This window comes from Coenobita brevimanus, chromosome 92 (genome assembly GCF_032717465.1).
Source record: "Coenobita brevimanus isolate Jiangsu-jjx chromosome 92, ASM3271746v2, whole genome shotgun sequence".
Classification (NCBI taxonomy): Eukaryota; Metazoa; Arthropoda; class Malacostraca; order Decapoda; family Coenobitidae; genus Coenobita; species Coenobita brevimanus.
In genome coordinates this window covers 14,196,846-14,219,637 of record NC_137045.1, presented here as the reverse complement: position 1 = coordinate 14,219,637, position 22,792 = coordinate 14,196,846, and the positions used below count along the sequence as shown (strand labels likewise).

General features: G+C 44.2%; 2 protein-coding genes across 2 annotated transcripts; both read right to left on the bottom strand.

Moving 5' to 3' along the window:
* Positions 1–4,834: 4,834 nt before the first annotated feature.
* LOC145412096 (uncharacterized) lies at positions 4,835–6,233 on the bottom strand. Its single transcript, XM_080282013.1, has 2 exons — positions 6,190–6,233; positions 4,835–5,576 (listed from the first exon to the last, which is right to left on the bottom strand). Exons 1-2 carry the CDS (start codon positions 6,231–6,233, stop codon positions 4,835–4,837), a joined length of 786 nt encoding a protein of 261 aa, XP_080138139.1.
* Positions 6,234–14,591: 8,358 nt separating this feature from the next.
* Positions 14,592–22,222, bottom strand: LOC145412095 (putative inorganic phosphate cotransporter). The gene is made up of 10 exons (XM_080282012.1): positions 22,195–22,222; positions 21,247–21,437; positions 20,360–20,444; positions 19,688–19,836; positions 19,432–19,519; positions 18,745–18,962; positions 17,846–17,995; positions 16,629–16,761; positions 15,608–15,849; positions 14,592–14,930 (listed from the first exon to the last, which is right to left on the bottom strand). The coding sequence occupies exons 1-10, from the start codon at positions 22,220–22,222 to the stop codon at positions 14,592–14,594; spliced, it is 1,623 nt and encodes a 540-aa protein (XP_080138138.1).
* Positions 22,223–22,792: the final 570 nt, after the last annotated feature.

Below are 22,792 nucleotides of genomic sequence, written 5' to 3'. Positions count from 1 at the left end.
TTCTCCATGACATCTGCACATAAGGTTCTCATTCAGTCATAAACTGATAAAATGCTGTTTATATGTACTACAAGGATTCTTTATGTCGTAGCAAATGCCTTAATCTTGTTATCTTAGCTATAGCTTGTTGCATACATCAAAAAATGGTTTATAGTTCATTAGCTTCAGTTGGTTTCAAGATTACTCCAGTATTAAAAATGAGGTACTAAAAATGTAAGGTTGAGAAGCTTCAATAATAAGAACACACCCATTCAAAACTGCTTTTAGAAAGAATGATAGAGCATATTCCATACCTTGTTTTTTTCTTTTTTACCCTCACTGTGTGCCAGAGAGAAGCCTGCATAGCTTTACAGTGGGAGTGAATAGATGGAAATGGCATGATTGTACACATGATAAAAACAAGTATCGTTCAGGAGGGATACGATGATATCCGAAATGATCAGTATAGTTTGTGTAGTACTGTACTGTGCTTGGAAAATTAATTGTTTGTCATTTGAATATGCATCCAGTAACAATATCAACCATAAATTGTCATAAGAAACCTGTCTATGACATACATATGTAAGCATGTATGACAACAAGGGGGAAGAATCACCAAACATTTATAGAGTCCATCGTCTGGGGTGTCAAATTGTTTCGGGCCAAATGTGCACTGATACTTTTTTTTATCGTGTGTACAGCATAGAATAGAGTGGGAAAGGGGAGTGTGAGAGTGAATTTTTCTTTTATAGATTCCCAGGAAGTTTCATAGTATATTTTATTGACAGGAAAGTTTTGTTGGAGAGTTGTAGTAGGAAGAATCACCGAACATTTGTAGAGTCCATCGTCTGGGGTGTCAAATTGTTTCGGGCCAAATGTGCACTGATACTTTTTTTTTTTCGTGTGTACAGTATAGAATAGAGTGGGAAAGAGTAGTGTGAGAGTGAATTTTTCTTTTATAGATTCCCAGGAAGTTTCACAGTATATTTTATTGACAGGAAAGTTTTGTTGGGCAGTTGTAGTAGTAGAAGTAGCAGCATCAGCAGCAGCTCTAGGCTTATCTGAAGCATGAACCCAGTTGATTGAAGAATGGATTTGCCCTTTTGCAGCCTGCCAACCTTTTCGAGGATAGGGAGGAGATTTGAAAGATGTTCGCCTAACTAAGTAGCTCCACTGCCCAGTAATATTGGTGCCAGTGACATGATGGCATCCCTCAACAGCACCTTTGCTGGATACAAAAGTGGATGTTGGACTGAGTATTGGTCATTGTTATTTATCTGTTCATGTATTTTATGTAAGGGAGGCAGTTATAGTGGGTGCGTGTGAAATTGTGGGACGTAGTTGAGGCATCACAGTACATTTTCTCAACAGGAAAGTTTTTTGGATTCAAGCTGAGCAGTAAAGGAAGATGATATTCATAGGCTTAAATGTACAGAAATGGTAATTATTAGGTGGATGTGCAGTGCATCCTTAAATTCGAGGACTAGAGAAGCTGGATTTACGATATAAGAGTTGAGAGGAAGGATGGGAGTGAAGTGTATTGGGTATTGTGATGAGGTGGGGTAGATTGAGATGGTTTGGACGTGTGAAGAGGATGGGGGATGACAGTTGGGTGCAGAAAGTGAGAAGTGTGAACGTTGTGGGTGCGGTTGCGAAAGGCAGACCAAAAAATACCTGGAATGAGGTCGTAGAGTGTGATCTCAGGGATAAGGGACTGAATACGGAGGCTGCCAGACATCGAGCAGCATGGAGAGCCACTATTAGGTGACCAGTGTCAGTGCGTACAGGCATGTAGGAATCTTCATAAATGAAATAAAAGTGGGTACTGGGTTGAGGATTAGTTTGTTTTATTTATCTCTCAAAGTTAGAGGGAGCAAGGGGCGACTGCTGCTACGTAAGTTATTGGTATGTGACATGGTGCTGGAGGAGCAGGGGATGAAAAAAGAGGACCTATGCACCTAGGAGGAAAACATGGAAGCTGAAAACCAAGCAGTAAGGGATGCCTTCCTTAGCGAGACGAGTAGAGTAGTGGCTGAACAGGGAAATGTTGATGGAACTGTTAATGAACAGTGTTGTACAGAGCCCTCAAGAACAACCTCATGAAAATCATTGATTCATTGTGTGGATTGACAAAAGGCCTCCCAAGACATAAAGAAATCTGGTGGTAGGATGAGGATGCAGATGTTGGAGTTAAGAAGAAAAGAAGGCTTTTCCGGGAGTGACGAAAAGGTGGTAACAAAGAGGAATACTTGGCTGCCAAGCATAGGGCTAGAGGAGATGTTTACAGGACAAAGTCTGAATCTCGGAGACTTTTACTTGATAACTTAAATAGTGGGGAAAGGAAGAATATGATATTTAAGGTGGCAAATCAGATGAAGAGGGAGAACAGGGATATCTTAGGTGACCAGTATGTAAAGAGTGATGATGGAAAGGTAGTGGTGAACAGTGGGGTTAAGGAGGCCTGGAAAGAGCACTGCAACCAGGCTGTTGAATGAGGAGTTTGACTGGGACGGAGAAAGTTTGAAGACGGCAGATCCAGTATCTGGCCCTTGGCCTTTGATTTACGCTGCTACTGTGAGCAGGGCAATAGGTAGGATGCTGGTGGTGAAGGCAGCAGGTGTGTCTGGGTTGATACAGAAGTGGGATTAATCACTGATTTGATAAATTCGATTATATAATTGGCTGAAGAGTGTAATTGTAAATGTGTACAAGGGGAAGGGTGATGCTGTGGAAAGAGGAAAATGTAGAGGCATAAAAGCTTTTAGACCAGATGATAAAGGTAATGGAGAGAGTTCTAGAAGATATGATTAGAGAATTAGTGAATGTTGTTGAGATACAGTTTGGGTTTATGCCAGGCAAAAGGGCTACTGATGCCCCATTTATTGTTCGACAGCTTCAGGAAAAATATATAGAAAAGAAAAGGGAACTGTAGTTTGGTTTTGTTGATTTGGGGAAGGCCTTTGATTGAGTCCCTATAGAGGTGGTGAGTTGGGCAATGAGAAAGGTTGAGATCGAAGAGTGGCTGGTTAGGGTGGTTATGGCCATGTATGTGGGTGCTCGCACCCAGGTAAGGGTGAATGGAGATTTGAGTGAGGAGTTTTCCTTCAATGTTGGTGTGTATCAGGGGTTAATCTTGAGCTCCTTGTTGTTTATAATGGTACTTGAAACCCTCTTAGATGACTTCAGAAATGGACTCCCATGGGAGATATTTGCTGATGATTTGGTGTTGACTGCAGAGAATAAAAGGAAGGCGGAGGAAAGATACAGGAAATGGAGAGATGGTATGGGGCACAAGGGCTTAAGAGTAAATGCAGATAAAACAAAAATGATGGTATCTTGCGCAGAGGGTGGTACTGTCGAAGGGAGCGGGAGTGGCCGTGTTCGATTTGCCACAAGGGCGTGGGAAGTAATTAAATCTTGTGCAGCGTTTGTGACAAGCGGATGCATAAGAGATGATAGAGGTAGACTGTGAGGTACCGCTGATTTCATGTGTGTGGTGTGCCGGGGAGAGCCTGTGGAGATCGCGAGCTTCTTGAGTGTGTGGAAGAGTTTTGTTATTTTGGAGACATGTGATATGCTGGAGGTGGGGCTGGTTAGATACTTAGAGTGAGGAGTGGTTGGGAGAAGTTCAGGGAGCTGTTGCCTCTCCTGACATTAGGCTGACAATGAGAGGGCTCTCCCTCCGTGCTAAGGGATCATGAAACGAAAGAACGTACTAAACGATTTTTTTTTTTTTTTTTTTTTTTTTTTTTTTTTTTTTTTTAGGAAGCCGGTAAATAATGGAAGCGTGTAGAGGAGTGGGAGGTGGTTGAGGTGTAGTGTGTGATATTTTATGTGCAGAGTAAGGATAGAAGCAAACTGTTCATTAATCTCAAAGAATATTTTTATTTTGGTCATAAAGATTGTACAAAAAGGAAACTGGCATATACAATCCTTTTTATTTATTTATTTATTTATTTTTTGACATTTTGCTGAAAACGACTGGTTATAAAGATGGAATGCTTATTACAGTATTTATGTTCTCTGGAATATTCCTCCCTTACCAGTACTTAATTTTAGGGAATCGTTTAGAAAAGAACACCCTTAGCATTGCTTTCTAAGTTGCACCTTTAAAATTACATAAAGCTCAAGCATTTGATTGAAGTGCAGTATCTTACATTGCTAGACTTAGTATATGAGGTAATAACAGGATGATGCATAATGCCCAGTGTCAGCTCAGCAACCCACTGGCTGCATGATGATGATGATTTGTGATGAATGTCAGAGTGGAGAGAGAGGAAGAAATGCTTAGTTTCTGGTTATAATATATATCACTTGCATTGACAGACCAGTCCTTTTCATTTTTATAACTCTGTTTCTTCACATAGGGTGTGAATATGCTGATCTGTTTCCTATTATGAATTAGAGAATAAACAATCCTAGCTACAATCTTCCTGTCTCTTCTGTCGTAGGAGTTAAGAGGTTGCTTGCAATACATGTTAGGCTTTACTCTGTTGCTACATCTCTATCCCAGTAAAAAAAATTAAAAAAAATAAAGGGAAGAGTGCCCAGCTCTAAGTGTGACCCTCCGACTGTCAGTAATAAGTCCCAGTTTCTCCCACGAAATATTTGGAATGAAGGTATAAGCAAGCCCACAAATAAACAAGTCCCCATTTATTTGTGAAACCCATGGAGAGAGTAAAGTGAAGCTGGTTCTTGATCTAACTGCTGGCAATGCTCTTTGATGTGGCTAGCAAATTTACCACATTCTAATGTTTTTGACTGCCCAATAAATCAGCCAAATAGTTGGACTAATTGGACCTTCACTCTCTTGATGTTAACAGTAACTGCCAGACTCATCGCTTCCATATTGCCATCAGTACCAGTATTTGATCCACTTCTTGTATGCTGTTTTGACCAGCTTGTCCGCCGGATTGGTGTTGCCATTGTATTTGTCCAGCACCAGGTTGATGAGCAGGGGCAGCAGTGGCTTATTCTTCACCTTCTGCTGCGACCACTGTAGTAGCTTCTCCAGTAGGTCAGTTAAAGAGGCATTAGTAGCTGGAGTCTTCTGTGGCGGTGTAGTGTGTGTTGCGTCTTTGTCCAGGTTATCGTGCTGGGAACCGGTTTGCCTTTTGTCCTGTGCTGGCCCTGTTTCTGTTTTATCTGGTCTACTAGTACTGTTGTGGATGTGATAAAAGTGTGAGCCAGGAGGGGAGGTCATTAGCTGCTTGTAAGTGTACTCAGAGAAGAGGGATGATGGGTACTGCTCTGTGTAGGCGACGTAGGAGATAACCTCGGCCTGATCTGGATCTTGGTATGGTCCTGCCTGTCTCCGCCGCCTAAGCCCAACGTTAACATCAAATTCATTACCGAGCAAGATGGGGATGGTGGACAGCATGGTGGCGGCAAAGGCAAACACCATCATCTCGTTCTGTAGGTTTCCATCAGAGTCCAGGAGGTTAGCCAGGTCGAAAAAATTCATCCTGCGTTTCCTATTATGAGGTTGGCTATGGTCGGCGGCTGGCGGGACGACTGGTAGGGAGGCAGATGCTGAAGAAGACAAACCCACACCGAGTGCCACATCCCCGACAGTCATGGTTGCTTCTGGCTGCTGCCTGTCACACAAGAGTAAAATAAGTTTAACGCCATGTCCTTAGATTCAGAATGTCTAAGCATTTTTCAGCACCCTATATTGTCTGTCTGTGTTTCGTGACATCTTATCCTGCAATAATGTTTCTGAAGGTGACGGTGATAAAAAGGCTTACATGCAGCCTTATTCAGACTCGATAAGATAATTTCCCCCCATATCATGCTTCTCTCTCTCTCTCTCTCTCTCTCTCTCTCTCTCTCTCTCTCTCTCTCTCACACACACACACACACACACACACACACACACCGCTCGCTGGTGCAGTGGTAACGTTCTCGCTTGCCAACTGGTGGACGGGAGTTCGCGCCTCGCTCAGGTTGCGAAAAGTTTCACTGACGAAGTGGGTGGTTACTGTCCCCCTTGAGCAAGGGGACGGGTGTGTGCGTGTGTGAAGGTCACAGCCTTGCCCTTAGATCGGACTATATGAGCTCTCAGCTCCCTTCCGGGAGGGTAAAAGCTGACGATCACGACCATCAAGTGATCCTGACCGACCCGGTGAATTACACACACACACAGTACTGTACTCCTTGCCCTTCTGCTAACTCGGTGTTCTTTATTCCGTCTCACTTTCCAGATGTTACATAGGCTGTTGCTCTTGTGAATCTTGCCAGCACACCTTCCCCATGATGACAGTTTTCACCCTTTGGTGGCTGATGATTCCCCATACCAAATGTAATAATTTAGCATTAGCGAGAATACAGTACCCATATATATATATATATATATATATATATATATATATATATATATATATATATATATATATATATATACAGTTTCATCTGATGCAGTAGTTAATATATATATATATATATATATATATATATATATATATATATATATATATATATATATATATATATATATACAGTTTCATCTGATGCAGTAGTTACTGGTAACTAACTCTCTCAATACAATGTTTCATATACACAGTTGATCACATATTCCTTTGATCTGTATATTTTTCTCTTTCTGTGACCTTGTTGACATTGTTTTGTAAACCTCCTGACTTCTGTCATCTGAACTGATAGAAAAGTTTTGTAAATTATAACCATCCCTGTTACAGCCACAAAAGGACCAACAGTACTGTAGCTGTTTACTTTTCTTCTTACTTTTGTTGTTCATCTGACGGTTTTTGTTAAGATGTAGGGGTGAACCACCAGAAATGGTGGTGCGGTTGATTGATTGATTGATTGATTTTTTTTTTTTTTTTTTGCCATGTTTTCGTTGCCAAATTTTATGATCACTCATACATCAGTCAAGACGTGCTGATTGGTCATAGCTGCTGCTCATTACTTTTATCAGATATGTCAGGCACATGAAGTGATGTACTAGAGGATTCACACTGCTAAAATCTTGGAGACTAATGAAAGTATGAACCATGTCCCCCATACCCTGACATCGTCTTGTCCAGTTACAAAACAAGTCTGAAGGCCATACATGAGGTCATCATTCCCGTTGCTGCAGGAGATTATGTAACAACTTTAGATAATCATTTTGCTTATTATGCCTTTGTATCCTCTTATTCCGTAGTATCCTCTTGTGTGGTACTGATGCAGACTATGTTGATACTAAAAAGGCACAATGCCCTACAGAAGCGAAGTAATGTGTCATAAGGAAAATAAGAGGTGCTACAATGTTTCCTCAGTCAGTGAGATCATGGCCAATGAACTAATTAAAAAACAACTGTGCCACAGTGAAAAAGAATCCCACTTCCTCATTTTGACGTTCATGTTAACCTGGTCCATCTTAGCCTGGCAAATTTATGTACGGTACTTTACTCAGTTTTCAGGTCTCTCTCTCTCTCTCTCTCTCTCTCTCTCTCTCTCTGCCCATATCTTGCGCGTGTTAATGTTAATTCTGCTCCTTCCCCTCCGCCTGTGTGTGTGTGTGTGTGTGTGTGTGTGTGTGTGTGTGTGTGTGTGTGTGTGTGTGTGTGTGTGTGTGTGTGTGTGCGTATGTGTGTGTGTGTACAGTTAGCAGAGAACATGAAGTGAAGAAGCTGAATAAGGGAGAGGGGGAGCAGGGGTGTAGGTGTGTTAGGATGAGGAGGCTGGTGTGAGTGTGGAATGTGAAGGTGGGGAGATGGAGGGGTGAGGAGTGGGTGTGTGTGAAGGGAAGATGTAAGGGTGGGAGAGTGTGGAGAAGTGGGGTGGATGTGGTGTGACAGGTTGTGGAAATTGTGTGTAGAAGTTGTTTTTGAGGGGTGGGAGGTGAGTCGTCAGGGTAGGAGGGGGTGGGAGTGCATAGGAGGGCAGTGATGTGGCTGTGGAATGAGGAGGGTGTAGGGTGGCGAGGTGTAGGCATGAAAGATGAATGTGTGATGGGGAGATGAGAGTGTCAGAGTATGGGATGTACTCGTGTGGATGAGGGCGTGGGAGAAGGAGTTTACAGTTTAGGAGTGGGAGAGGAGAGAGGAGAATGGATGTTGAGATGGGGTAGGGTGGAGTAGTGAGATGTTGTGATGTGGATGTGAGATGAGGTTGGGTGAATGTGGGGGATGTGAGGAGGAGAGTGGATATTGGAGTTAAGAGAGAGGTGGAGGTGGGGAGACGTATGAAGTATCAGGATGGGTGGAAGTGGGGGATGTGAAGAGACTGGATGTTGGAGTGAGGGGGGGGGGATGGAGATGAGGATATGTATGGGTGGAAGATTCATGATGAGGAGTGGATGGTGCGATGGTGACGTATTTCATTAATTCTTGCTACTTTCAAATTATTGTGTCCAACCCACGAGAACATATGAGTAATGGAGGGGTTAATGAAATAAAATCTAATCCTCTTATTCAGAAAGTCTCGTAATCTGGTCAAAAGCATATGAAAATAGCAAAAATAGAAATCCTCGGACTGATGAGGGTTTAATGGGATGGAGGTGAGATGGTGTGAGGGGTGAGGGGGTAGGGAGTGAGATAAGGATGCAGATGTTGGGGTGAGGGGTGAAAAGTGTCTACGAAAATATTTATTCACACTTTGAGAAAAAGGAAGCAAAAGCAGACCATATTGGGAGGCTAGCAGAGAAGGGGTGGGGAAGGGGGTGGGCAGGAGGGGTAAAGGGAAAGGGGAGGAGTGGTGAGGGGAAAGAAGGGGTGGGGGAGAGGGAGAGGATGGCGAGCAGGGAGGATGAGGGAGGGATGGGGTGGGAAGAAGGAGGGAGGGAGGGAGAGAAGTGGTGAGAAGGGAGGTAGGAGGTGAGGAGGAGGACCTATCGACCGCACGAGAGTCATTAAGGTAGCCTGTTACTTTATTCCATGTACCAACCTCCCCTTAGAATACGACCCGGAATTATCAGTTAGGGGGGAAACAAGCTTCGCCCAGGAGTCTGCCCAGTCCGAAAATCGCTCTTGGCTCCATCCAGGTGCGGGATGGAGGTGCTAACCGATGTGCGGTACCTCCGGCTCCATCTTGAGTGTGGCGGGAGGAGAGGAGAGGAGGGAAAGGGAGGGTAGAGTGTGGGGAAGGAAGGGGCGAGGGAGGAGAGGAGTGGAGAGGGAAAGAGAAGGAGAGGTTGGAGGAAGAAAGGTGAGGAGGGAAGGAGAGATGGGGAGGAAAGGGGAAGGGAGGAAAGAGGTGGGAAGAAAAGACAAGTTGAGGGAAGGAGAGGAGAGTAAATATGGTAGGGAATGAGTGGGTGAAGAAGAGAAAAGATAAAGAAATGGGGGATTATGAGGAGAGAAGGGAGGCAAGAGTGGAGGGAGAGGGGACTGGAATGTTAGATTAGGGGTACTGGATGGGAGGAGGCAGAAAGCTATGGTAGATAGAAGTGGGAAGAAGAGAGGGAGGGGTTGGGGGAGGGGAAGCGAGAGGTGGGGGGAAGGGAGACAGGTAGAGGGAGGAGGAGGAGGAGAAGAGGGACAACAAGGAGGGGGGAGGAGAGAGGCGACAAGTAGAGAGGGAGATGGGAGAGGGTGTGGTAGGGGGTAACTGCTACAGAACCGTAAGCTGGAGCACCACCACACTACGGTACCTGCCTCCCTCACACCGACACATCCATCGGCCATTCACCCTACACCACTGCGCACACACACACACACACACACACACACACACACACACACACACACACACACACACACACACACACACACACACACACACACAAATATACGTCCTTGGAGAGAAGCTGATATCTTATCTGATCTGCGTGGTTGGTTGATCCCAGGTATCTCTAGGAAATCCAGTGTGCTTTGACCCTTCGTAGTCCAGGGCTGCTGCACGTGGATTTCGTGGAGGTTACTTAAACGTACCATCCTTCTTCCGCTAGCTTATACCCGACAAGCTAATGGACCCAGACTTTAAGGTTACCACCTTAGTTTTTGAAGATGCTCAACACAGTCTTTCCAGGGTGAGACAGAGCTGTAGTGGATTAAACTATTCAAACAGCTCCCAAATTAGCAGACGGTTCGAATCATTACTTGAACATTTATATGTTTTAAGTCCTTCAGTCCTTTGACTTAGTTTTATTTTTGCTATTAACCAGATTTTCCTCAGCTTCGAAGGAATGTCCAAATTGTGAAAGGGGTTAAGGAATGCTGCATTTCATCCATGCAATTGGAAAAGTCCCTCCAAAGCTGACTAAAACCGCATTGGCGACGCAAAGATAGAACAAAATATATACTTGTACGTCATCATAACTCTGTATATCATATGAATCAAGTGTTTGCAATTCTGTAGCTTGGTGGACGAGAGACAGGCCACAGTAAAGGAAGTTCTATCATATGTTAAGCTTATCTAGCGTAAGGTCATGGTGTGCTTGCTTAGTCACAGTAAAGGAAATTCTCCGATCTCCTTTAACTGTAGGTTATTTGTACCAGAGTGAGGTCACAACGTATTAGGATAGCGGTAATAATAAAAATAATAGTAATAATAATAATAATTGATGCAGTGCTGCTCTCAGGTGTCTGCCCTTTCCTCTCCATCCTTCTTTCCTTCCGTCTTCTTCTGTCTTTCATTCATTCATTCTTTCCTCTTCCTTCTGCCTACGGGTGACTTTACACTCCCCCTACTGTCTTTCTTTCCTTCATTCTTTCCTCTTCGATCTGCCTGTGGGTGACTCTACACTGAGTGACAAGCCAAATGGTTTCTGTACACCGGGAAACCATTTACTATGCTGGGTGGTAACTATATAACCAAATTTTGGCGCCTGGTGGTGTAGTGGGTAATTATGGCGCTCCAATTGGATTGAACCGGTGAAGGTTTACATCCAAGGGGTGGTTGGGGTTTACTGCTCAAGTAATGCCACTCAGGGATGAGTGAGGCTGATCACTCTCATCTTAAATGTCAGGACCAAATTGCCTAGCCCTGGGCTTCTACGCTTCTCATGGGGCTATGTAGAATTAGATGATGGAATAATAATAATAATTATTATTATTATTATTATTACTATTATTTGATCGTGCGCTTTTAACTTAACCCAGATTGCAATTTTTTCCACGAAACGAAGTGGCAGAAAAATACTATATTATGGTTCTACATACTTTCCATGGCATTTCTTCGTGACTAGCATCATATTCTAACGTTAATCTGTTGCTGCAACGCATGATTCAAGATGAAGGAATGGCAATTTTAGGCCGGGTTAGAGTTAAGTGCGCTGAGAAGTTACCGAGTGTGGTTTATATCTGCCTATCCATCCATCCACCTATCTATCCATACCTATCTATCTGTCTGTCTGTCCATCTGTTGGCCGAAGCAGCATCTTGTGAGGAGTGGGCTTGGCAGACAGGCTTTCTGTAGGCATTCTATCACTGCTTCCACGAACCTGACCCCACCACACAACATCCTCCATCATATACCTCCCTGTCTTATCCCTCCATCCCGGCCGCTAATGAGAGAGTACATTAGCGACCACTTCCAGTAGGTGAGGGTTCATGAGAACTTTTTAACCTTTATCTCATTTTATTTTATTCTTTATACTATTAATTTGGCCAAGAGTTTCGTCCTTTTGCAGCTTTTTCACATAGGCTCAATAGCAGAGAGACAATGCTGCTGCTCTGCATCCTTTCCATAGCATTTCTTTGTGACCAGCATCATAATTTGGTGATCATCTGCTCTTACAAGTCAGGATTCAATATGGAGAGAAGGTAATTTTAGGCCAAGGTACAGTAATGCTAGTATAGTAAATGTATGGATTATATGTTTGATCCGGGTAAGTGGTTCTTTCGTGGCTGTGGACAAATTTTCCCGACTTTTTTTTTTTTTTTTTTTTTAAATACAAACCGCTGCCATACGAAATTTCAAGACTTACCTACCTGCAATAGTGAGATTGAAGACCGTTCCCCACCCCTCACACGGCCACCCGTTGACTGACGCTTCACGATGAATGACCGCGAATATGTGCACCTTCCAGACGCTTAGGGTGCCAGACGCATTCGCCGAATCCTTGTATAGCCCAATCTACGTCTTTAATTACCTCTTATACCCAATTATCGGCGTAATTAAATAAAACCTTCTCGCCAGAGGGCAGCCGAAGCACGGGGAAGGAAAGGAGAGCTAGGAATATAATATGCGACTTATTTTCCAACGTGGCATCCTGAGAGCAGCGGTACCTACAGCCGCCAAGTGCTCTGGGCCCGTATACTCTTGTGGTCTTTGCAGGCTCCCTCGCACCTCGCTTCCGTAATTATTTTGAGCTTATTGAGAGTGAGAAGGGGGGTTTTGTCAGCTGAATAAAATCGTCTGGTGGAAGGTAGAATAGAAACGCCAAGAGCTTGCGTGACTTCTACAGGGCTATGCCCTGAAGCCCTTCTGTCGGGGCCACCGTACAGGATGCGATGCCAAGTAACAGGCAGGTAGATGAAATTTATATATCGTGTCGCCATATCTATCTCTCCTATTAATCAGTCATTCAGTCAGTCGGCCTGTTTATCTCAATCCATCTATATGTCTGTCTAACAGGCAAGAGATTATTACTTAGATTCAACATGCAAAACAAATATTCAATGTAGAAGCGCTTGGGAGTATGCTGAGCCTACAGCAAGCAGGCATTTTGAGATGCAGGTGTGGGTGTGGGTGTGGATGTGGGTGGGGGTGGTAATGTGAGGGTGTGGGTGGGGGAACTGTACATTTTTAGGGTTAGTTAAGATGTTCAGCCTGTTATACCTCAGCGCACGCAAGCACTCACGTGCGCGCACACACACACACACACACACACACACACACACACACACACACACACACACACACACACACACACACACACACACACGCGCGCGCGCTCAGCTGACTGCTTTAATTTCCGCCGTTAAGGAGGGTGTCGTCGAGAGAGAGAATCAAAGACTCTTGCTTTAAAGTCTCCCTCCTTAATCCACATCAAAAAACGGAAATAGTTTGTGAAAATATTACTAGCAAGTCAAATAACAAATCGTAAGCAGTATTTAATTCCTTATGCCGTTCTGTGGCTCTCTCAATATACACCCTGTTGCTATTGTCTGTTGTCTGAGAAGTCGATTTTTTTCTTCTGTGCCTCTAGATATCCACGCTGTTGTTTTCGTCTGTGGCATATAATTACAGTGTTTTTACTATTTGACCAGATTTTCGTCTATTTGTAGTTTTATTTCGTGTAGATCAGTGATAGGAAAAGGCAGTGATATGGGCCTACATCCTTTCCACAGCACTCGTTCGTGTCTAGTATCTTATTCTGGTGTTAATGTTACAACTCGGAATTCAAGACTGAGAAATGGCAATTTTGGGCTAAGTTAAAGGAGCAACACTTGTATATTCAGACAAAAATAACGGAATAGGAAGATAAAAGTGGATGTGAATCAAAGGAGAGGTTGATGGGAGACGAACACACACACACACACACACACACACACACACAGGCTGTCTTAGTGGTTCAGCGAGGATGACCGCTAAGTCTGACAGGTGTGTGTGTGTGTGTGTGTGTGTGTGTGTGTGTGTGAGAGAGAGAGAGAGAGAGAGAGATGTAAAAATCTAGTGAATCAACACTCAAGGTCATTGCCGCTAAACAGGAAGAAGGAGGGAGAGGGAAGAAGGAAGGAAGCGAGGAAGGAAGGAGAGAGAAGAACAGAAAGGAGAAGAAGGAAGGAGAGAGAAGAACAGAAGGGAGAAGAAGGAAGGAAAGGAAGAGGAGAGGAGAGGAAAGGAAAGAAAAGAACGAAAGAGGGACGAAATATAGGGGAAAGGAAGAAAAGAGCAAATGGAGGAAATGAAATTTAGGAAGAGATTGTGAGGAAAGGATATTTTCGACCAAGTTAAAAGAAAAATAATATGACGTTCCTGAAATTTTATTCTGTACAGACGCATGTAATATCAGACGAGGTAATATAACAGTGGCAAGCTAGAGGGTTATTTATTGATTTTACTTAATAGCTACTTTTACAACTTTAGTATTGTGTCTTGGTTGCATGAAATTCCATCAACCGTAGTTATGAGGTACGAGTGAGTCAAATCAGCCCTCCACTCTGTCGGTCTGTTTTCATCCGACGGAAGGGGGCTACTCACGTGGTTGCATGAAATTCAAAGAGCCTAAGTTATGAGGTAGGACTGAGTCTCCTTGGTTTCTAGTCAGATCAACCCTTCAGTCTGACTATATACACCCGGCCATCAACTGAGCTGAAAGCGCTTAGGGATATTTTGCCAGCTAAAGAAAAAAAAAAGATTAACGTGTCATATTACGCAGAAATGTAGAGGAAAAACGATAATTTTCGCCCCAAGAAAAAATGAAACGAAAACTTAGTATAATGGAATTTGGCTAGGATAAATACTGTCACAGTATAATGGAATTTGGCTAGGAAAAATACTGGCACGATATTTACATTGCTGTCTCTCTCTCTCTCTCTCTCTCTCTCTCTCTCTCTCTCTCTCACACACACACACACACACACACACACACACACACACACACACACACACACACACACACACACACACACACACACACACACACACACACACACACACACACTGGGGCTCCAAAATTAAGGTAGTTAACAATTAAGATTGAAGGATTCAACACCACAAAAAGATCATTCAGGACTATAAGCTTTGTTGGTGTAGTCTCGTCGATTAGGATCCAAAATATAGATATCATAAGCTTGAGTCTTCAGGCTGTCCTCCTCTCCATCCGCGTTATTTCCTGAGCCCTTCTTCTTATCCTTCTTATTTTTTGACTTGGGTGCTTCGAGCTTCGGGGTGGATGCTTTTGCTTTGGTGGATTTCGCGGTGGCTTCCCTGATCTTTTCCTCCAGCTCTACGTAGTTCCAGATTTGTACGTCCCCCGAGGAGAAGATGAGGAAGAAGAGGGCGTCGAAGGTGAAGATGCCCGTGGAAATGTAGAACACCTTGCGCCATTGTTCAAACGTTTGCTGTGAGGGGATACCAGAGTCGCGTTGGATACTGTTTACGTCTCGCCTTACAGTACCACCACTTGTTTTCCCCCCTTCCTTTTCCCGTCTCTCTATGGATTTTCCTGTCTCCCTGCGTTTTCCTGCCTCTCACTGCGTTTTCCTGCCTCCACCTGCGTTTTCCTGCCTAAAACATCCCTCCCTCTGCTTTTTTCTCCCTTTCTCTTCTTATCTGTCCCTCTCACGTTCGCTCCTCTACTTCTCTTAATCCTACCTTCCCCTGTCTCAGCTCTTCCTTTCCTGTCTCACTTCTTCGTTTCCTGTCTCTCCCTTATCTTATGTTGCCTCCCTTTCCCCACCTTTCCCCCTACATCACTTACCTTTCTCCCAACCACTCCTTTTCATTCCTTGGTCTCCTCCCTTCCTCCCATACATACACAATATCCCTCTTTTTACCACTCCTTATTCTTCCTGCCTTTCCTACCGTCGTGTACCAATTTCCTCCTCTACCTGTCTCTCCCTATCTCCGTCTGTCTCTCAGTCCCTGTCTGTCCCTACCACTATCATCTTCCTCTTCTCACCGCCTCTTCATTGCCTTCCTAGCCCTCACTGTCTTCCCTTACCTCTGCCTCCCTTGCCGCTTCTCCTATCTCTCCTTCCTTTCTTCTCTCTCCTATAATCTTCCTCACCCTTCTCACCTGTCCCTTGGTCAGCGCCCCAACGGTCATAGGAGCCAGCCAGCCAGGTATGGTGCCAAATGCGTTAGTGATGCCGAACAGAGTGCCGGCGAAGTTGGGCGAGATGTCGACGTGGTTGACCATAAACCCTGTGTAGATGCCGCCTTGCAGTGTGACGGCAGTAAAGAGCAGGGCTATGGTAGCTCCCCTGTCGCACTCCACGAAGGTTAGAGCGAAGAGGCAAATGGCTGGTCCTAGGTGTGCTAGAAAGGGTTAAGTTGGTGTTAGATGGGGTTTGGTAGAGTTAAATAGGATCAGAATTGGGGTGACGTGAAAAGCAAAGCAACAGTGGATGCCCTGTCGCACTCCACGAAGCTTAGAGCCAAGAGGCAAATTACAAGTCCAAGGTGTGCTAGAGTTAGGTTATTGGCTAGGCCAGGTTAGGTTAGTTTAAGTTAGATTAGGATACACTAGGTTAGGTCGGGTCATGGTAGGCTAGGTTAGAGCAGGTCAGATGAGGTTAGCTTGGATTAAGATACAACTGATTAGGGTAAGTTTTATTAGAGTAAGGATTAATAAGTGAAATTTTATTGGAGTGAGAGACAGATTTTAGGGATGGGTGGGTCTTGGGATAATACCGTAGTGGTTAGAGATAAGATCAGTTGGAATAAACAGGGTCAACAGTAGGGGCAAATGAAGTTAAGTAAGGTTATATACCCTTTTCACCTTAACTTGGCACAGATTTTCGTCCTTAATCCAGCTTATTTCACGTCGCCTATTGGTAGGCAAAAAAGACAGTGCTACGGCTCTACATCATTTCCCATGCACTTCTTCGTTACTAGCATCACGTCCTGTTGTTAATGTCATTTTCAGGATTCCAGATGGAAGGACTGTAATTTTAGGCCACGTTAGAGTAAACTGGACAGAGTTAAAGACAGTTAATGCATCTGGATGGGAACTTTAAGAGCTATATTACTTGAACTTTAAGAGCTATATTACTTGAACGTGGTAAAGGCGTTAAGGTCTATATTATGCTACAGACCAATGGAGTTGGCGATCTTCCTGACAGCGCCCGTGGAGAGCATTCCTGCCTGCATCGTCTTGTCCGCCACCACACTCACCAGGAGACTGAACATCCACATACCTAAGTACGGCATCCCACTCAGCACCGCGTTCTGGGAAAGAGGGAGGAATTAGAGAAGGTATTGGAGAGGAGTATAAGAAGGAAGGTTAAAGAAGGAGAAAACGGGGTACTGTGATGCTGTTTTCATCCCAGGGCAGTTGAGTTAACACGTATCTAGGTCAGTGCAAGGAGGGATTGAGAGAGGGTAAAGTCATAGGACATCAGGAGGACTATAGGAAGGACACAAAGCACAGATGGTGATACAGAAAATAATGATAATAGGTAGTGATATGGTGAAGAAGGGTTGAGCAGATACAAGACCCAAACGGTGAAACAGGAGGCAGTGGTAGTAGACTATGATATGATGAAGAAGGGTTGGAGAGATACAAGGCATAGATGGTAGAACAGACGGCAGTAATAGTAGACAATGGTATGGTGAAGGAGCGAAGGACCGATACACAAACGATGAACCTCAAGACAGTGGTGGTCAGGAAGCTCAAATTTACAGCAGAGCATATTACGTACACGTAACCTTTGCCACATTAGTTTTTTTACTTCCTCCCATCCCCCCCGTGGCAGCCACCTTGTCGTGGTGGGGGGGCTTGTGTTCCCCGGTGATCCTGTGAGGGGTGCCTGGTGGGGTACTTCCTGCTGGTGAGGGGACTGACTAAGAGCTGCCATGCTTTTCCCACTTTTTCCTCCCTCCTCTTGTTCTTTTCTCCCCTCCTCCTGTTCCTTCCCTCACCCCTCCTTTTCCTTTCCTCTCTCCTCCTATTCCTTCCCTCACTCCTCCTTTTCCTTTCCTCTTCCCTCCTATTCCCTTCCTCCCTCCTGTATTCTCTTTGGGATGGAAAGCTACGCACCATCTCTTCTTAATTTGTATTTTGCTCCTTAATATTCTCTTGTATTTTAATTACATAGTTTGCATCAGGAACCCATTGAAAAGGACACCGAGGAGCACTGTGAAGAATAAATCGCAAACGAGAAGGTGCCACGATATCTCTAGACCACTTAGAATACTGTACAGCCCAAAGAACTCCCACAGTTTACCCCTTTCCCCCTACCCCCCACCTCCTCTGTCTGTCTGTCTGTCTGTGTCTGTCTCTGTCCTTACACACACACGCACACACACACACCGTCTTAATATCCTGCATCAGCATATTCTTCATGTACAGCGGCAGGTCGGTCAGCAGAGTGAAGAAGCCCCAGTTGTTGCCCACGTTGGCCACCAAGATGGCATAGAAGGGCAGGGACGTGAGGACCGACCTCAGGGGCAGCGGTGGCGGCTGGAAAAAGTAAGAAAAAAGTAATGATTGTGATGATAATATTTAATAATAATAATGATAATAATAATAATGATGATGGTAATCACGATGATGATGATGATGATTAATAAAAAATATCATCATCATTATCATCAATCATCATTACCTTCGTCATTTTCATTATTATCATGAATCATTATAATCATGTTCATCTTATTCTTATTCAGCAACGACCTCTTCTCGCCTTCTTGCTCTTTATATGTTATTGACTCCCAGTCCTGTCCCTACCCTATAACAAACCCTCCTCAAGTTCCACTCCTTATGACCACTGGCTGCCTTGAGACAACCCGTTCTGTATAACTTGCTTAACTATGGTAATCTCCTAAACAGTTTTTTATGTCCATACTCACGAACAACTCATTTTGATGAAGTCCCTCTCAGCTTTGGCCATCCTCATACTTATTTGGGGTGTCATTCATATTTATCCCTACCTTGGCCCCACCATCTTCCTCTTCGTATCACTAATATGGATACCTTGATTTTGTCATGGTAAATTCTCTCAGGATCACCAGTTTCCGCCTCATTTCATGCATTTCGACTGTTCAGTGGCCGTCTCACATAATTCTTTTTCATCCCTACTCATTAACAACCGATCTTTTTGATCTTCATGTGACCAGTGGCAGCTTTAATGTAGTCCTCTCCACCTTGGTCATCCTCTTATCCTTATCTGGGGGTGTCATTCCTATTCTTACTCATTAACAACTCCTCACCTTTTTGCTCTTCGTATGACCAATTGCAGCTTTAATGTAGTCCCTCTCCACCTCGGTCATCCTCTTATCCTTATCGGGTGTGTCGGCAATAATAAGGAACCACAGGGCGCACCACACGAGCGTCATGCTCCCCTGGATATAAAACACCGCCTCCCATCCCAGCGAGTCTATGATTGCCGCCGCCATGGGGAAGGCTATCACCGTGCCTGCTTGTGAGCCTGGTGGGGAGTGATGGGTGGATGAGCTGATTGATTGATTGATTAATTGATTAATTGTGATAGGTAGGTAGGTAATGAGGTTTATCATCATCACCACCATCGTTGTAGTGCAACGGAGGAAGGGATGGGTGAAAAGTACACGTAGGAAGGATAAAAACAAGGTGAATTAGAGTAGAAACTTGGAGCAGCGTCCTAGTTGCTAGGTGACAACACATTATTGTTTTGGCAGTGGGAGAGGCTGTTGTGGTGGTGGTGGTGGCCCGAGGCTTATCAGTCTTGAACTCGTGGACTACAGGCTGAGTTACCCTTTTCCGACAGTCCAAAACCCTCTTTCCGGGAGACAGGGAAGAAGTTGAGGGACGTTTGTCCACCTGGTCAATCGTGCCATCAGGTTATATCGGTGCCACCGCGTGAGGGCGTCCCTCTCCAGCACAGGGTGTAGTTACTGACCTACATATGTGATGCTGACCTGCATATATGATGGTGGAGAGGGTGGATCGTTCAAGTGGAGGAGCCCACGCCGAGAGCAGGGCGTGGGTAGCGGGGAACGTGGCGCCCTGGGGAAACGCCATGATTTAAGTGACTATCATTCTACTTCATTCTGTGATAACGCATTATTACACACGTGATTAACAGTACGCAAGGTGTTACGTTAGTTACGTTTGATACTTGTGTGTGTGTGTGTGTGAGAGAGAGAGAGATAGAGAGAAAGAGAGAGCACATACCTCCGATATCCCCAGCAGTACCCTAACCACTATAAGAACGGTGGAGCCAGCATGAGCGGCGGGGGGCACTACTAGGGAGAACAGTGACGCGCTGGTCATGGACACCCCCAACACACGCTGGGCACCAAACACCTCACCAAGACGCCCTCCTGGTGGGGTACAGGCGGGGGTGTATTTTGAGGGGTAGGGTAGAGTAGTAATGGTGATGGCACCCCCCCCCCCGTTTATTTCTTGGTGTGTGTGTGAGAGAGAGAGTAATTGTTAGTATATTATGTACAGTTTCTCTCTCTCTCTCTCTCTCTCACACACACACACACACACACACACACACACACAATTCATAGGTACAAGAGGTGGGTCAGAATTTAAATCGTGGAAAACTGACATAGAATGCTGAGTTTTAACCAGACTCGTAGCGTTTTCATTATTTTTACCATATTCTTCCAATCAGATTTTTTTTTTTAAATTCGAGACAGGTAAAAATATTCAGCGATACGAAGGTTGGGAATTGAAATTTTTGTCGGGAATATTGCATAGATAGATAGACAGACAGATAGATAGGTAGGTAGGTAGATAGATAGATAGGTAGATAAACAGACAGATAGAGTGGCGAAAATAACCTCATAATAAGTGTCACCTCAATTTTACTAGCTGAAAATCGCGTCTGCTCACCTGGTATTTGCGTCCACACATACCCCCAGAAGAAGGAGCCAGTGATGAGGCCCTGGGTCCACTCGTCCCACTCAAACTCCCCCTCCTGTCGTGGTGAGAGGGGTAGGGGGAGTGGAAGAAATTAGTACAGAAGTATACAGAGAAATAGGGAGAGGTAGAGGAGGGTAGGGGGAGTGGGAGAGGACCAGTGGAACGGTAAGTGGGAGAAGTACAAAAGAAAGGGGAGTGGGGAGAAGGATAGAGAGAACGAGGAGTGGGAGATATTAATACAGAATAAAGCAGAGGAAAGCTAAAAGCAGTACATTTACCAGTTCATTTAAGGCTGTGTGATTTAGAGAAGGCCATAACTGTGATATCTGATTTACGAGTTTAAGATAAAGATAGCCAGCCTATAGGGCTCCCGCCACCAATCAGCCCTTGCAGCTGAAGCTGACATCATGCAGTATAGAAAACAGTCATGGAAATTTCTCAAGAAAGGATTAATGAAAAACATATTTTACAATATTCTGTATAAGAGGGACAATAATATCAAATTAGCGCTAGACTGTGCGGCGCGGGTCTTGCATCTTTAAACAGTGTAATCAGAAAAAAAGTGCAATGCATCAGTAATATAAAGAAGATGTTAAAGTCTAGTACACGAAACAAATCGCTAAGGTAGAGGTGTTAGAAATCTCTTAAGTCAGTAAGAACCCTAAGTATCAATACCAAATCACTCTTACCACTTAACACTGACATCGCCGCCTCTTCCCGTCTCGTCCTATATTTTGGGCATCGCTGGTGCTGTTGGTGGAGTTGAGGGTACGGCACAAAAGTAAATCGCTAAGGAAAAGATGCTACCAATTTCAAGCAAGGAAGAATATGACCGAAAACCATCACTTCTAACTCACCTCCACATCGCCACTGCCCTCCGTCTCGTCCTCAAAGCCGCATATCTCCTGGGCGTCGCTGGAGGAGTTGGTGGAATTGTCTGATTTAACCATGGCCACGATCGCCAGGTTGATGTTGACGCGAAGCATGTAGTTACAGATCATGCCTAGGAACGACATCAGCGCCACCACGTATCGCTTGGGCACGTACCCTGGTGGTGGTGATGGAGGAGATAATAACCAGCATCTAACTCTACGTAATTAAACTAATATAAAACTGCGTGATAATAACTAGCGTCTAACTCTACGTGATAATAACTAACATGTAATTCTACGTGATAACTAACATCTATGTGATAATAACTAGCGTCTAACTGTACGTGATAAATACTAATATCCAGCTGTACTTGATAATAACTAGCATCTAACTCTACGTCTTACTTTACTTTGGTATGACTGATGGAGTTGACTTAGCTTTCATTCTATTGGATTTTCATCTTGCCCAGTGGACTCTACCTCACCCCATCCTGAGGCGGGGAAAAGAGGTCTGAATGATGATGATGATGAACATACTTTGTTGTGTTCCAGCTAACATAACTTCTTGGAACCCAATTCCAACAATCCTAACCTTCTTCTAACTAACGGTTCTTCCTGCAAATGACTTCAAAATAACCTGTCCTTCTCAAGACTATGCCCAGAATCGGAAACATAAAAATTTCCAACGCTGATCCAGCTAACATCTAACCAATTTTCGAAAAAAAAGATAATCTAACACTGATCTAACTAACATTAACCAGTTGTGGGCGATTCTGATCCGACCAACTTCTACCCAACCCAGATACTCCGTCTAATTTCTTGCTAATGCCTCTTGCTTCATACTTAAATGACTGACCTAACTAACATCTAACCCAACAAACCTAATTAACCTCCATCTTCCGTGGTTTCTAACTGTCCTAACTTCTTACTAACTTTGTTCCTTAAGCGTGGGTGGTTCCATAGTGCCCTCTGACCTCTTCACCATCTTGGCAAGGGACTCGATCTCACGAGTCTACGATTCACCCAGTTTCTTATTATCCACCTCCAGTCCGGAATACCATACCAGTCTGGAAATAATAATAATAAAGAATGAATAATAATAATAATCATCATCATCATCCAGTAAGCACAGATTAGGATCTGCACAGATAGCCTTGAGTTAACGGTCACTACTCTTACTTTCGACCTGTGATGGGCTGTGGATCACTGAGGGTCCCTGTTAGTCAAGTGACCACCATCGGGATTTTTTTAATGTACCAGGGGTCACTGCTTCAGGATGAAACTTGTGTATTTGTCCCACATGGGAGAGTTCCTTGTCTCAGTGGAGTGAATGGAGCTAGGGCCTGATTGACTGCTGCCTACCTAAAAAGCGCCAGGAAAGGTTGCCGCACCACCCCTAAACATCCACTCTGTGCATTGCACATCCACACTGTGCACTGTGCAGTCCCCTTTTATCTAAGACACCCGTCCTATATACTTTTCAGTCTCCCCAGCGCAAAGAAAGCAATATAAGCACAGATTAGGATCTGCA

Bases quoted from the DNA above. Each gene is read 5' to 3' on its own strand.
- LOC145412096 (XM_080282013.1), bottom strand. From the start codon at position 6,233: ATGGGGAAGGTGTGCTGGCAAGATTCACAAGAGCAACAGCCTAT. The intron at 5,577-6,189 runs GTAACATCTGGA...CTTGTGTGACAG, and splicing joins TCACAAGAGCAACAGCCTAT to GCAGCAGCCAGAAGCAACCA.
- LOC145412095 (XM_080282012.1), bottom strand. From the start codon at position 22,222: ATGGAACCACCCACGCTTAAGGAACAAA. The intron at 17,996-18,744 runs GTGAGGAGTTGT...TACTTTTTCCAG, and splicing joins GTCATACGAAGAGCAAAAAG to CCGCCACCGCTGCCCCTGAG. The intron at 16,762-17,845 runs GTGTGTGTGTGT...CCTCTTTCCCAG, and splicing joins TGATGCAGGATATTAAGACG to AACGCGGTGCTGAGTGGGAT.